General features: G+C 44.7%; 1 protein-coding gene across 1 annotated transcript; it reads left to right on the plus strand.

Annotated features, from left to right (window-relative positions):
• Positions 1-1986: 1986 nt before the first annotated feature.
• CCNE1 (cyclin E1) lies at positions 1987-14002 on the plus strand. The gene is made up of 12 exons (XM_019941011.3): positions 1987-2196; positions 2656-2707; positions 2815-2902; positions 3129-3197; positions 7606-7751; positions 7864-7999; positions 10696-10842; positions 11382-11477; positions 11694-11828; positions 11939-12050; positions 12142-12299; positions 12598-14002. Exons 2-12 carry the CDS (start codon positions 2685-2687, stop codon positions 12718-12720), a joined length of 1233 nt encoding a protein of 410 aa, XP_019796570.1. The 5' UTR covers positions 1987-2196; positions 2656-2684; the 3' UTR covers positions 12721-14002.
• Positions 14003-14640: the final 638 nt, after the last annotated feature.

Raw genomic sequence — 14640 nt, forward strand, 5'->3', positions numbered from 1 at the left:
AATATCGGCTAGGGTATAGAACATCAGGAATTCTTATTCTTTGCTGGTAGGAGTATAAATTGCTACAACCACTATGGAAAACTGTCTTGTCTATCATTGTTAAACAATTGTCATTTATTTGGTAGTTATTATGTGCCAGGCTCTGTACTCAGCAATTCATCTGCATTATTTCACTTAATCCTTACAATGACCCTAAGAAGTAGATAGATGCCATATGTGAAATAAGACAATCATGGTATCAACATCACAGGATTATTGTGAAGTTTAGTTGAGATAATACTTTGAAGGATTTAGGGCAATCTGCTATTTTGGAAATGTCTGTGATACCTGTTATTGTTACTACCTAAGGGCTGGGAATTCAGGAGCCTGGGTTCCCATGCCTACCTAAGCCAATCTGAGCAAGTCATCTCAGCAGCCTTGACCTCAGAGCCCCTGGAAGGTCAACAATCTGCTAGCAGGGACCTCTGAGGATGACACAAGTCAGGCCCTCCAATAAGGTCTAGTCTCTAACTTCAAGAAGACAGTCATGGAGGGAGGAGGTCCAAGACTGGTACTGTAAATCAGGAAGGGGCTGAGGAGTGTTTAGAAGCCCTCTGCTACATGCTTCTTCTAGAAGCTTAGTACAGTAGGTACTTTCAAGTGATGATTGTTCAATACCTGTCTCTCTTCTTAGCCTGTAAACTCCACAAGGGCTTGGTCATTGTGTTTTTCAAGCATTCCTTCACAAGTAAGATTTAAGTGCCTCCCTTCCTCCAGGGACTTTGCCAAGAGCTGGGGGATACAGCAGTGAACAAGACAGACAAGGTAGGGAGCGGAGCACCAAACATGGACAGGAGCAAGAGACATGGTGGCAAGGGCTGTGAAGGAACCACAGCAGGGCAATGAGGTGAACAGGAACTCCTGGGGAGAGGGGTGCTCTAAATTAAGTGGTCACTGAAGACCTTGAAGTTCTCGGGAAGGATGAGCAGCCAGAAGGGGCTAGAGCTGGGGACAACAAACTCCAAGGCCCTGACATGAGAAAAGACACAGGGTGGCCAAAAGAGTTGTGAGGGGAGGGGGTTGAAGGAATGGTCTGAGAGGGGTTGAGGGCCAGTCCACGCGGAGTCCTGTAGGACAGGGAGTGTAGATTTGATTTTACAGCCCGTCGATGTAAACACTTAAGCTAGAGAGGTCTGCGTGAAATCCCAGAATCAGAAAGGTCTTCTGAAGAATTTTTGGGGAAGGGGCACACATGGAAGGTGCTCCACTATTAGCTGAATGAGCGCAAGTACGCATGGACAGAGGAATGGACGCGCGTCCAGGAGTAACAGCTGTTCCCCGGGGGGCCCCAGATCAGGCGGCCTGAGGCCCTGGTTCTAGGCTCTGTGACCAGGCGCTGTGACCTTGGGCACATCCCCGCCCCGACTGAGGGCCCGGAACTCTGCGTCTCGGGGGCGGGGAGGACGTACAAGGAGGGACAGGGCGCGCGCCTGAGGCCAACGGACGTCGGGTCTTCTGGCAGACCCCAGCCAGGGCCCGAACCCCAGCCGTCAGCCGTGTTTACATTCCACCCGCGCAGGCCACGCGGCTTTTTGCCGCTCCAGCGCCGCTCGGCTCCGCCCCCGCAGCCCGGCGACCCGCCCCTCTGCCGCGCTCGCGCCAGAGCTCCCCCGCGTCCCGCCTGCGCGGCCCCGCCCCCCCGCGCGCGCGGGCCAGCCCACGAGTCCGGCCCCGCGCGGGCTCCGCAGCTCTAGCCGCGCAGGCCCCGCCCGGCCTCCGGGCCTCGCCTCTCCGGCGCGCAGGCCCTGTCACTTAGCCCCGCCCCGCGCTGGCCCCGCCCCTGGCGGTCCGGAGCGCCGGGGCCGGCCAGCGCCACACGGGGCGGTCCTGAGGGCGGTGGCTGGGCGGGCCCGGGCCCTCGGGCGGCCGCTGAGGGGCTCCCAGCCGGTCGGGGCGGGGCGGAGGGTGGCGGGAGGGCGCGAGGGCGGGCCGGGGGCCCGTTCCGCGCGCTGGGATTTTTAAATGTCCCGCTCTTAGCCGGGCGCAGGAGCAGCCGGCTCGGCCGCCAGCGCGGTGTAGGGGGCAGGCGCGGATCCCGCCACCGCCGCGCGCTCGGCCCTCCGCAGCCTCCCGCCTCCCGGCTTCCCGCTCGCCTCTGCCTCCTGCCTCCGGCCTCGGCTCGTGCAGCCCGCCTGCCTGCCGCGGATACGGCTTCGGGTAAGGACCCCGCCGCGGGCTGCCGGACGGCGCGGCAGGCTGGGACTCCTGGAGCGCCCGGGTCGGGCCGGGGTGGGGGTGGGGCGAGGCCGGGTCGCCGGGTCCCTGGAGGCGTCAGCGCGGGGTGCCCCGGTAGGGTGACTCAGGGACAGGCTACGGGGAGGTGTTGAGGGGAAGACTGAGGCAGCCGGGGCCCCGAGGGAGGCGATGGGCCGGCGAGGGTTTCGGGGGGCGTCGAGGGCCCCCCCCACCCCGGGTTCCGACCCGGCATCGCGGGCCGCTGGCGGCGCCGCGGGTGACAGGCCACCCCGGGCCCATCGGCCATTTTCCCGACCGGCCCGGGAGGCTCCCGCCGCTGCTGCCGCCCGCGCGGGAGGGGGAGGGGTGCCCGGGACGGACCGGCGGGCCCTGGTCCCCTCCGCCGGCCGTCCTCACCCCACTGCCGCTTCGTGCCCCCAGGCCTGAGGTCTGATCCTGCGCCCAGCGCCATGCCGAGGGAAAAGAAGGAGAGGTGAGTGGCCTGGCCGCTGCGGGGAAGGGGAAGGTGTGCAGTGGTGGGGGAGGGGTGGGCCGAGATTTGGGGAGAACTCTTACCTCTGTGCCATCCTGGCTTTTCAGGGATGGGAAGGAACCCGGCACCATGAAAGAGGAAAGCGGCACCGATGTCTCTGTTCGCTCCAGGAAAAGGAAGGCAAATGTGGCCGTTGTGAGTACAAAGGAGACAGGTGGGGGAGGATTCCCCCCCACCCCCCTTCTTACCTGGGTACCAGGCTGGGTTCTGACCACATATTTATTGATAGGGGGTCAAGGGGGGTGCGTTTGGCAGAAATCGTGCTCATAACCTTACCAGCTTTCTTTTTTTCTCTCTCTCTGTGTTTTTGTCTTTGGGCTGTTTGATGTGTTTCCTTGGGGTGTGGGTTGTTTTATGTTAGTTTTTGCAGGATCCAGATGAAGAAGTTGCCAAAATTGACAGGACCGTGAGACAGCCGTGTGGCAGTCAGGTAGGTACATTTTCTGATTATGTCTAAGTTGAGGGTCTCCTTTTTTGGGGTCACATTAAGTCTCATATTTCCTTGCCTTCTGCTGAAGGCTTTTTCTCTAACTGTGGCCACAGTCCATACAACTGAGCGCTGTGCCTGTCAGTGGGCACTGACCTCTGCCAGCCTTGAGATTCCAGGAAGGTCTGTGTTCCTGACTGACATCCCTGAGATGACAAATATGCGCTGATGTCTGGAAGAACCAGAATGGACCTCACATAACTCAGTCCTCTCCTTTTGCCCTTGAGGAAACTGAGACTCAGTTAGAGGAAGAAAGTAACCCAGAGTCCTGTGCAAGCCAGGGGCGGAGTCTGTCCTACAGCCTCTCTGTGGGCTGGTGAACTGCGGGGAGGGCTCCTGAGACAGAGCTCTTTGGGTAACTGTGAGGATGGGGGTTGTGTGTACACACATAAGCACACATCCACACTTGTGTTTCTTCGTCATGGTGCTTAAGGACTTCCCGTCCCTGCTCCCACCCCCTTTAGGTCATGTTTCAAACTTTTTCCCCCTTTCTGAAAGTTCTTCTAGCCCATCCAGCAATTACCTACAGTGGTCACTGTCACCTGGAGCTTGATCTGTCCTCCACCAGAGTATTAGGAGGACATTCTGTGTAATGATATGTGCATCTCAACACATTTTTAAAATTGACTAGTCCATTTCTCTTGCTCCTCCTTCATGGAGTTCCCGCCATATTTCTTACATGCTCATGGTATCATCATAATATCAGAAGTTCCTAGCAGAAAAAGCTTGTATTATCTCTCTGCCTCCAGAAATGGCTGGAGACTGTAGTTATGGCTCTAGTAGGGGAAGCAGCCTATCTCCAAACTAGCTGATTAGGCTTTCTGACGCTATAGCAGATAAAAGCTGAGCAAGAATAGTATTTGAGCTGAGGATACTGGTCCTGATTAGGTTAGCAGTGGAAGCACATCACTTTGTAGGGCAGTGAGCAACAGCCATAGCAACTGGGTTTGGAAGAGTGAAGGGCTTCAAAGTCGAGGGGCACATTACTTGTAAAAAGTTGTTACTGCACATAAGACCCTAGTAATTAGTATTTCTGGGGAGGTTCCACTGAATATTGAACAATGGCTTGATGATTTCCTTACTGTATTAGAAGAAGAAATACTTTACTTTAGGAAAGGAAATAAGACAGTGCATTCCAAGTTCTTTCCTTTTTTTCCTTTTTTCTCCCTGTAAAGACTTCAAACCAAGCAAGTTAATTTTTATGGATTTCTACTAAAATGGACCTCTACTTTGTGAAATTCAAGACTGGTTATTTTCCTGCCTGTGTTTTGAATTGAAGTTTTTAAAAATATATATTTATTTACTTATGGCTGTGTTGGGTCTTTGTTTCTGTGCGAGGGCTTTCTCTAGTTGGGGCAAGCGGGGGCCCCTCTTCATCGCGGAGCGCAGGCCTCTCACTATCGTGGCCTCTCTTGTTGTGGAGCACAGGCTCCAGACGCGCAGGCTCAGTAGTTGTGGCTCACGGGCCTAGTTGCTCCGCGGCATGTGGGATCTTCCCAGACCAGGGCTCGAACCCGTGTCCCCTGCATTGGCAGGCAGATTCTCAACCACTGTGCCACCAGGGAAGCCCAGAATTGAAGTTTTTAACTTAGGATGAAGCAAAGCTGTCCCTGTTGACTTCTTGGAGTTTTAGGGTAGTTTCTGTTCTCAAAAATAACCTGAACTGTGCCTAGGGTGCCTAAGGTGGGGCTTTGGTCCTATCCTTGGACTGCAGAGAGTTGATAGATGTGATAACATGAATAGCCATATTATTTCCCACTAGAAGGCGTTTTCATGGTTTTTCAGAGATTAATGACAACAGGTTTCTACACATTTTGCAAAGTAGATAGCTTGAAAATTACCCATCATTTATGGAGCAATCAATGTCTTATGTTATTTCTCTGTGTAGATTCATGAAGCTAGAATTTTGGGGTAACAACCTTTTTGCCAATTAATTACACAGAATTTTTCTCTGGAGTTATCATAGTTCAGCCCTGTTCAACAGCTCTGAGCTACTTGTAGCCCTCATGCTCAACTCCATGAAACTGCTTCGTCAAGACCACATGGAACCTTTGATTCTTACCTTAGGTTTTTCTCAATGAAGATAATACTCTTTTATTTAAAGTCTATTTAATATATCCATTTTTGTTGTTCAATTTTTTGCATGAGACCCAACTTTTTTACTGAAGTGGAGTCCTGGAATTTCTATTAGTTACTTCTCAGAACATAATTTTGCATAAGGTAGTTTTATTCTCAGTTAAAAGTTGGTGTCTTGCTGTTACCCAGTTCCTTCCTAAAGTCAGACTGATCTTGCTTTCTTTGAGACATGGTATACATTCAAGTTAAATGATACAGACTTCATTATTCTGTTTCATCCACTGGTTCCTAAAAGGCCAACTTTGGGAACCATTTGTCTGCTTGTGGTTCACCCAATTTGTCTGTGAACTACAGGTAGGGAAATGTTACCATTTTATCTCCAAAAGCCTCCTCTCAGCTATTTCAGCCATGTGGCTGTAGAGGGTGACAACCAGCTTCTGCTTTCAAAACTAGAATTCATTGTTGAATGAAGAGCAACTTAAAGCAGTTGTAATGTGACCCTTTTTGAGTCAAGGAAATACTACCAGCACATGATACTAGAACTGGAAGGGGATGTTGCCCTTCTCCAACAGCTGTTGGCAAGAGCTGTCATGGTTAATTTGCATGCCCAATTCTTTGCACATTGGATGGAGAAGAGCTTTATCCTGCTTTGCTCTTCTCAGTACCCTGAAAGTGCTCTGGCTTCCTCTGAAAGTGACCGGTGTGCTGTGGTAGCCACCCTGTCCCATATCTTCCAGGCAGACTTAGAGCCCAAGCTTCTATGTTCATATATAGTCTTCTCCGTTGTCTCTTTTCTAGTCAATATTAATGGTCTCTCTGCTTTAAAAAAAAAAAAAAAAGCCAAGAGTCTCAGACTTTTTATAGAGCTTCCATACTGGCAGGATTGTTAACATGCCCTGTCTTCAATAAAATTACTATTTTATAATTTTAAAAATCAATAATAGTCCTTTAGAGTAAGATAATAGAGTAGCTTTAAAAGGAAAAATGTTAAATGGCAAAATGACATTATTTTCCAAATATTAAAAATTGACTTAAATTAAGTATCTGGAATCTTTAAAAGAAGCATTGTTTGGGTTTTTTTAATAGGTATATATATAGTTTTTAGATGTTGGGGGTAGGAGTTTATTAATTTTTTTATTTTTGCTGTGTTGGGTCTTCGTTTCTGTGCAAAGGCTTTCTCTAGTTGTGGCAAGTGGGGGCCACTCTTCATCACGGTACGCGGGCCTCTCACTATCGCGGCCTCTCTTGTTGCGGAGCACAGGCTCCAGACACGCAGGCTCAGTAGTTGTGGTTCACGGGCCTATTTGCTCCGCGGCATATGGGATCCTCCCAGACCAGGGCTCGAACCCATGTCCCCTGCATTGGCAGGCAGATTCTCAACCACTGCGCCACCAGGGAAGCCCTGTTTGGGTTTTTAATGATGGTTTATTCAATTAGCATTTATCACTCTGCAAGGCTTTGGGGTGGGTTTCAGAGGTCTTCAGGAATATCTAGGCTTTATCTCTACAGACTTTTTAATATATCCTGTGACTATTGCTTGATTCGGTTTTAACTAGGCAGATGCTCCTTTTGTTTCATTTTGAGTTAAGGAAAAGGAAAGGTCCCCGTTTTGTAATAATTTTGGCTTGACCTGCAACCAAAGGAAGATGTCACATTTGGTGGGTTTTGTTTTAAAATGGGGAGACTTTAAATATAGATGGCAATCAGTTTACATTTTGATTTTTTATACTTGTGATTGTGGAGTGCTTATATAAATGCTTTTACTGGAAATTGTCTTTCACTTTTAAGACATTTCATTAGGTTAGTTGTACTTATTAAAAAAAACAAATCTTTGAATTGTGACCAAATAATCTCACAACACACTTTAGGAGTCATGCTCAGTGTCTTACTGAGCTGCCAATAGATTTTATTCTTTTGTTTTTTTGGTAACGTAAGAGCTGTTTGCATTTTGTCTTACCCTTCCTGTGTCTATTTTGCTGCTCAATCACTTCATATGAGGATGATGATGTGTAGGGTAAAATGCTACTGACTGTAGTTTTCTTAGGTTTTACTGCATAGACTCCTAAGCTAATGACAAAATGAAATGAAAGCTTGGAGTCATTTCTGTGTCTTCTGTGCTATCTCCATCTTAATTTAGGCCAGAATATTGACTTAGGCCTAGAGGTTTCTCTCCAGCGTGAAGACATTTTCTGTTTTACTGGCTGTTTGACAAATCAATGAATGTAAAAACAGCTGGTTTACATCAAACATTTTTTTAATGTGTCTTTCTTTACAGCCTTGGGACAGTAATACAGTCTGTGAAAACCCCTGTTCCTTGATTCCCACACCTGACAAAGAAGAGGATGAGCTCGTATACCCGAATTCTGCATATAAGCCTCAGAGTTGCACACCATCTAGAGCCTCGCCACTGCCTGTACTGAAGTAAGCTGACTGCTGAGTGCCTTCTGGATCTCTTACTCCCTGTGTGCACTCCCGCCTCACTAGTATGGATGCATACTGACACCTGTCTTTTGCTTGCTTTTGTTTTTTGTAGCTGGGCAAATAGAGAGGAAGTATGGAAAATCATGTTAAACAAGGAAAAGACGTACTTGAGGGATAAGCACTTTATGCAGCGGCACCCTCTTCTGCAGCCTAAAATGCGAGCGATTCTTCTAGATTGGTTAATGGAGGTGAGCTGGAGCCTTCCTGTTAACTAGAAGCATTGGCCATTTCTAGTTTCTTCTGTGCTGTTATAATCTCTTCAGGTGTTTGATTCCATTGACACATTCTGTGTCTCTGAACTGTGGTATATATACTACAGTGGCCTAACTTTTTTGCTTATGTACTTCCTTAAAAGAATTTCTGAAGTATCTTTACCCCTTAGATATTTTTAAGTTGGCATCTAATTTTTTTCTCAAAGTTTAAGTAGTTGCAAAGGTTGTATTTTCCAATTAATTATAAATATTGATATTTGATGTTTCAATTTGTACACTCAAATTGCATTTTATTTTTTTTGTTTGTGGTACGCGGGCCTCTCACTGTTGTGGCCTCTCCCATTGCGGAGCACAGGCTCTGGACGCGCAGGCTCAGCAGCCATGGCCCACAGGCCCAGCCGCTCTGCGGCATGTGAGATCTTCCCGGACCAGGGCACAAACCCGTGTCCCTTGCATCGGCAGGCGGACTCTCAACCACTGCACTACCAGGGAAGCCCCTCAAATTGCTTTTGAGTGTACACAGTGGAATGTGGATAACAGCTATTTGATAGCCACTACCAAATGTTTAAAAAATATATGAACAAATTTATCTTTGAGTCAGAAAATTTACATTGTTTCTTTTTAACTCCTTGGGATTCATTTCTCTTTACCCACAGAATTTTATCCTAACAAAATATTTTGTTCAAATCTTTTATTGATCACACTATCATACTTCTCTACAATAATTGATCAAAATAACAAGTATTACAAATTGTGATGAATAATTGTTAAACATAAAAAGTAATATTGTATAGGCAGTGCACCTCCTTCTGGGAGGAAGTGTGGGTGACTCAGTAGTGGCTCAATTAAGGACACTTCCTGGACACCTCTGTAAGCCTTGGGTGGGTGAGAAGTGGGCTTTCTTCTGTGATGTGGAAGGACATCTCAGGCAGATCTGTTTTATGAAAGCACATATGGAAGTTGAGTGTCTAAGTATTCCCTAAAACTGAACTGTGCCACGTACCCTTTAGGAAGTCTGTATTAGCAGGGGTATGTGTACCCCTGTTGTGCTTGTCCTAGAGTCAAATCCCCTGCTGCCATTTTATGTCTGTGTGCTTCAGTCAGGCAAGTCACTTAACTGTGAGTCTTGGTTTTCTCATCTGTAATGTTTTCTAGCAATATTTGCTTGCAGAGTTTGTGTGGATTAGAAATAAGTACAGTTTACATGGTAAGCAAGAAAAGTTAGCTATTTTTATCATTCTTAATTTGCTTTTCTTTATTGGTCCCTGAAAATGTCAACATAGAAAATGTACAAATGTACAAATTCTCTGGCCTTGCTGTTGTCCACAGACCCACCATGGCACATAGCCCTTAGGGGCCTTTTGGAACATTTTATAATTCCTTGAAGCATTAGATGTGGTATGCTTTAACCTCTCAGGCTTCAGCTCATAAGATGATGTGACTGAGAGGTTCTATTTTATATAATGCAATTGATGCCATTGATGCAATTGATGCTTTAAAGAAATGATTTTCCCTGCAAGTCAATGAAAAAAGTCATGTAATACTATTGAAAGGATAGAAAAGAATGGTAACCTTTATGTCTTCAGTGGGACAAGACTAGAGTCCACAGTTCACAGGCAGTCTCATCTGCAGCGATGTTAAGTTTCCCAGCCCCTAGCCCAGCCAAGAAGTCTGTACATAAGAAAGGCAGTGCTTATGCTGTGTGCCCAATGGTGAGCTGGGTAAAGTAGTCTGAAAGTTTGTTCCTTAGAGAACAGAAGCTCTAGTTTTACTTCTAATCCTATTGTAGTTGTGTTATTTTATAAAAACTAACTCTAAATATGGCTCCACCTGGACTTCAGAAACACTCTTTGGTGATTGATGGAGTTTTCTACTAATGTTCTGTTTGTTGTTTCTTTTGGTACCTTTTCTACTTATTAACCCCATGAAGTGTACTTACATGGGATATACTGTTTAGGAACAGCAGTTTTAAATGCACAATCAGACACTTGATGACAGTAATGAATTGAGGTCTAATATTTCCTTGGTCCTTTTCAACTCCATCATGTACACTATTTCACCATGCCTCACAGCAATCCTGTGAGGTAGGGAAAACAGATATTGTCCTAATTTTATAGTCTGAGATAATCCAAGATAAATGGGTTTGTCTAAAGGGGAGCCTATGCTGGAACCTAGATCTCCGAGTCTTTTGTTTAATGTTTTTAAAAAACCATTTGCCTCTTGTGATTAACAGATTAACAGTGTTTTAGTGTTGTAGTCTTTAAGTAAATGTATGTTCCAGCTTTCAAACTTTCATACTGATAGTGCCCATTGTGAAGAAATATGGTAGTTCTTTCCTCATGTCATAATGAAACTTATAAAGGGGGACACCTTTCTTTGAGAAAATTCCATTTTTCCTTGAAATGCTGCTTTTAACAGGCTGTGAATGTACCTTCTTTCGCAGCCTATGAACATTTGCTCTTATATTATAGATCACAGAACACTTCATCCTTATACCTGAGTTCCAGTTTTTCATTGTGCATGTGCTTAGGGACAAGCAAGGTAACCATCCTTTCAGAGAAGCCAGGTTCTCTCTCTTGATTTGGTTATATTATCCTTCACCAAACTCATGACAAGTTTTTTGTCTTTCTTTTTTTCTCAAGTAACTGTTCTAAAACTTACTATTTTTTCAGGTGTGTGAAGTTTATAAACTTCACAGAGAGACATTTTACTTGGCACAGGATTTCTTTGATCGGTATATGGCAACACAACAAAATATTGTAAAAACGCTTTTACAGCTTATTGGGATTTCGTCTTTATTTATTGCTGCCAAACTTGAGGTAAATAATTTTCAAATATTTGTTATGTAGTACATGCTTGAGCTCCACTGAGATTAGGGGAAGAGGTCAACTATTTGTCTAAATTTTTCTAATTTGAGGCCTTCTAAAGTTCAGCCACACACACAAAAAAGCTAGAAATTAACCAAGAAAAGTATGAGTATATAAAATGCTTAGGTTAATATAATTCCTTTAATCAAAAAAATTGAACTTTGACCTGAGAGGATTAAAATTTTGGTGTGATTAGAAGGGTGAATGGGCACAGCTTTCAAACATGTTGAAAAGGTGAAAATTTCAAAGCTCCCCATTGAGTAAAAGTTTGATTGATTTATTGATTGATTGATGTGGGTAACTGTTTCATTTCTTTCACAATTAATGCATTTTGAACCACTGGAGTGGCTCTTGTATTTATCCCATCAATGTACCCTTTCCTTCTTTCTATATCAGCATATTAAAAAGAATAAATTGGGAGGTACATTATAAGTTAAAACTATCAGAGATGGACTTTTTGCCAGTAGTATCTTCCTTTTATTTCCTTTCAGGAAATCTATCCTCCAAAGTTGCACCAGTTTGCTTATGTTACAGATGGGGCTTGTTCAGGAGATGAAATTCTTACCATGGAGTTAATCATTATGAAGGTTGGTTACAAGTTAGTTTTTCAGTCCTTTTTAAAAAATCCTACATAATATCTTTTCTATATTCAGCATGAGTGCATCTGGCTAGGTGTTCTCTAGGTGGACACACTGTGGCATGGGAAATGGCTGCATTTTGAACTCCTTTAGAGGACCAAAGGGAGTAGTAATGTCTTTTTCTTTTTTCAACCATTGGTCTCTTTTCTCTCTGTTTTCCCTTAGGCCCTTAAGTGGCATTTAAGTCCCCTGACCATTGTGTCCTGGCTGAATGTATACATGCAGGTCGCATATCTAAATGATTTTTATGAAGTGCTCCTGCCGCAGTATCCTCAGCAAATCTTCATACAGATTGCAGAGGTAAGTGGCTTTATTACCTCTGTGGGGCGACCTACCCCACCACTAGATGGAGTAACTTTAGAAGGGATGTGTGTTGGCCGTGTCCCTCAGTGTTCTTTTCTTCTCCATAGCTTTTAGATCTCTGTGTCCTGGATGTCGGCTGCTTAGAATTTTCTTATGGGGTACTTGCTGCTTCTGCCTTGTATCATTTCTCTTCATCTGAATTGATGCAAAAGGTTTCAGGTACGTTGGCTTTCCAGTCCATTCATAGGTGTATTGAACTTATAAACCAGTTGTTGGCCTCATTTGAGCCTAACATGTATTTTCATTGCAGGATATCAGTGGTGTGATATAGAGAAGTGTGTCAAGTGGATGGTTCCATTTGCCATGGTTATAAGGGAAACAGGAAGTTCAAAACTTAAGCACTTCAGGGGAGTTCCTGCTGAAGATGCACACAACATCCAGACCCATATAAACAGCTTGGATTTGCTGGTCAGTACTGTTCCTTGTTTCCCAGACGAATTCTTAAAACTGCCCGAGCAGCCTCTTCACTTTCTTTCCCACAGGCTCCAGATATCCCCAAAAGACTCTGATTCTTTTAATTCCATGGCAAAGAAAAATGGTAGTCAACAGATCCTCTCTCTAAGTATCATGTAGCCCAGAGACTTTTAGATTGTTCTTTGCTATTTTTTTCCTTCACTCATCTCCGTAGAAAAAAGCACAAAGTAAGTGAAGCCCAAAGGATACATTCTTCCATGTTAACATTTCTGGCTTTTATTCTTATCATCAGGACAAAGCCCAAGTAAAGAAAGCCATATTGTCTGAAGAAAATAGGATTTCTCCTCTCCCCACTGGGGTCCTCACCCCCCCACAGAGCAGTAAGAAGCAGAGCAGTGGGCAAGGAACAGCATGACCACACCAGCATCCTCACCAAAGACAGCTGTGCGGAAGTGCCTGCCCCCAGTTCTCTCCCGTCTACTGCAGCAGAGGCGTGCATTTGCTTTTACAGATATTTAAATGGAAGAGCATGTCTCTTCCGCAACAGAAGGTTTCTGTGGATGGCATTGGACAGGGAGAAGTGTTTCTTATTGAATGCTTAGATTTTTTTAATAAGTGGGTCAAGTACACCAGCCACCTCCAGAACACCAATGAGTGCTCCAGATGCTGCTAAGGAGGGTGATACTTGACTTGATTGACTGTTCACACAAATAACAAAGGCTTGAAGTTGAGGAGTGCCATGTTGCTGTTGGTCTCCCCCTGGCTGTTCTGGGTCGAGTCGTATTAAGTGGAACAGGTGGTTGTGAGTGTTAACGGTGCGCAGCCCACAACCAGCTATGCTGGGGGCCTCCCCTTTCCATACTATCAGTTGACAGTGTACAATGCCTTTTATGAACTGTTGTTTTGTAAGTGCTGCTATGTTTATCCGTTTTTTAATAAAGATAAAACACTGTCTTTGAGACAGCTGGTTTTATGAGCTATGTCTGGTAATTTAAGTTAGGAGTCAACTTTGAATGTGGCTATATCAGGTTCTCTTTTTTAACTTCATGCTTCTCAAAGCTCAAGCCTCTCAAGCAAATATATTAAAAGAAAACTTTTGAAGTGAGCTTCAGGTGCAGCCTCACAGGCCTCCTCAGGGCCCCTGAGCTAGAATGAGGCTCTGATTGGCATCTTCCAACAGTGCCCTGTGAAGTGGTGGCTCCCGGCGGCCTCACTGGCTGGCTGTGGTGATAGTAGTGAAGTCACGTCTGCATCGAGAGGATTCTTAGGTATGATTCCTTCCCGAGCACAGGACAAGGGTCATAAAGTATCTGTAATTAGTGTTATTTAATACTCTTTTCATCCTTACCCAAAGCTTAACCTAAAGTATTTTTTTGTTCGGAGAACTTGTTAACATAGTAGCCTAAAACTACCCTTTGAACAAGAAAATGCAAAGTAAAATTATATGTAGTTCAAGGCCGTGATATTCATATATAGTCTGTTCCCTGACCATTTATGGAATCACCAAGTGCCTTGCTAACAGAGGAGGTTACTGTCCACTTTAAGGCCCAGTGTGTACAGTTCACATCATGTTTTGTGGGACATTCCCAAAGTGATGGCCTTGTCAAGTCTTGTGTTTCATTTTCTCACAATGCTTTGGTGTATGTATGGGTTCATTAAGGGAGGGTGAATGAGCAAATAAATATCATTTATTTCAACTTGGTATTTTATTATTTTGCAAAAATCTATCTGAAGTAGAAAGAAAAACAGCCACTTTTAATCTACCATATTTATATGAAATTTGAGAGATCCTACTTTTTCACATTGTGATGTTATAGTTCTGGCAGTTCTAATACAGTTTTCTTAATAAATGCATTATAAATCTACATGTAATGGTATTTAGTCAAATGATACTCCTAGCTAATTATTTCTTCATCTCAGAAATGCTCTTGCCTTATAAGTAGTGAATTTTTAATGGTGATCATTTGTGACTTGAAAAATCCTAAAAGTGGTTAATTTATATTTGACATTCTGTGCAAAAATATGGCACTGAAAACATTTCTATTTTCAAAGTTTTATATAAGTTTGAGAGCTTGGCAAATGTGAGGAAACACTGGTTTGAAAGCATGTTTGAGGTAAATGCTTCATGGACCGTTTGGCAAGCTGTTGTACTGCACAGAGTGTTAGTTACTGAGTATGCTGAGATGAGGCTGCCTTACGTGTAAATTGTCAGAGGGCAGCATTTCTGGAGACTCAGTATTTTTTTAAATGGCACTGTTGCCACAGGCAGCTCTTAATAATCTGTGCTAATAAAGGATAAATCCCAGAAGGGTAAGTGAAATCCATAGTAGCCAGT

The sequence above is a fragment of the Tursiops truncatus genome, chromosome 19 (genome assembly GCF_011762595.2).
Source record: "Tursiops truncatus isolate mTurTru1 chromosome 19, mTurTru1.mat.Y, whole genome shotgun sequence".
NCBI classification, from domain to species: Eukaryota; Metazoa; Chordata; class Mammalia; order Artiodactyla; family Delphinidae; genus Tursiops; species Tursiops truncatus.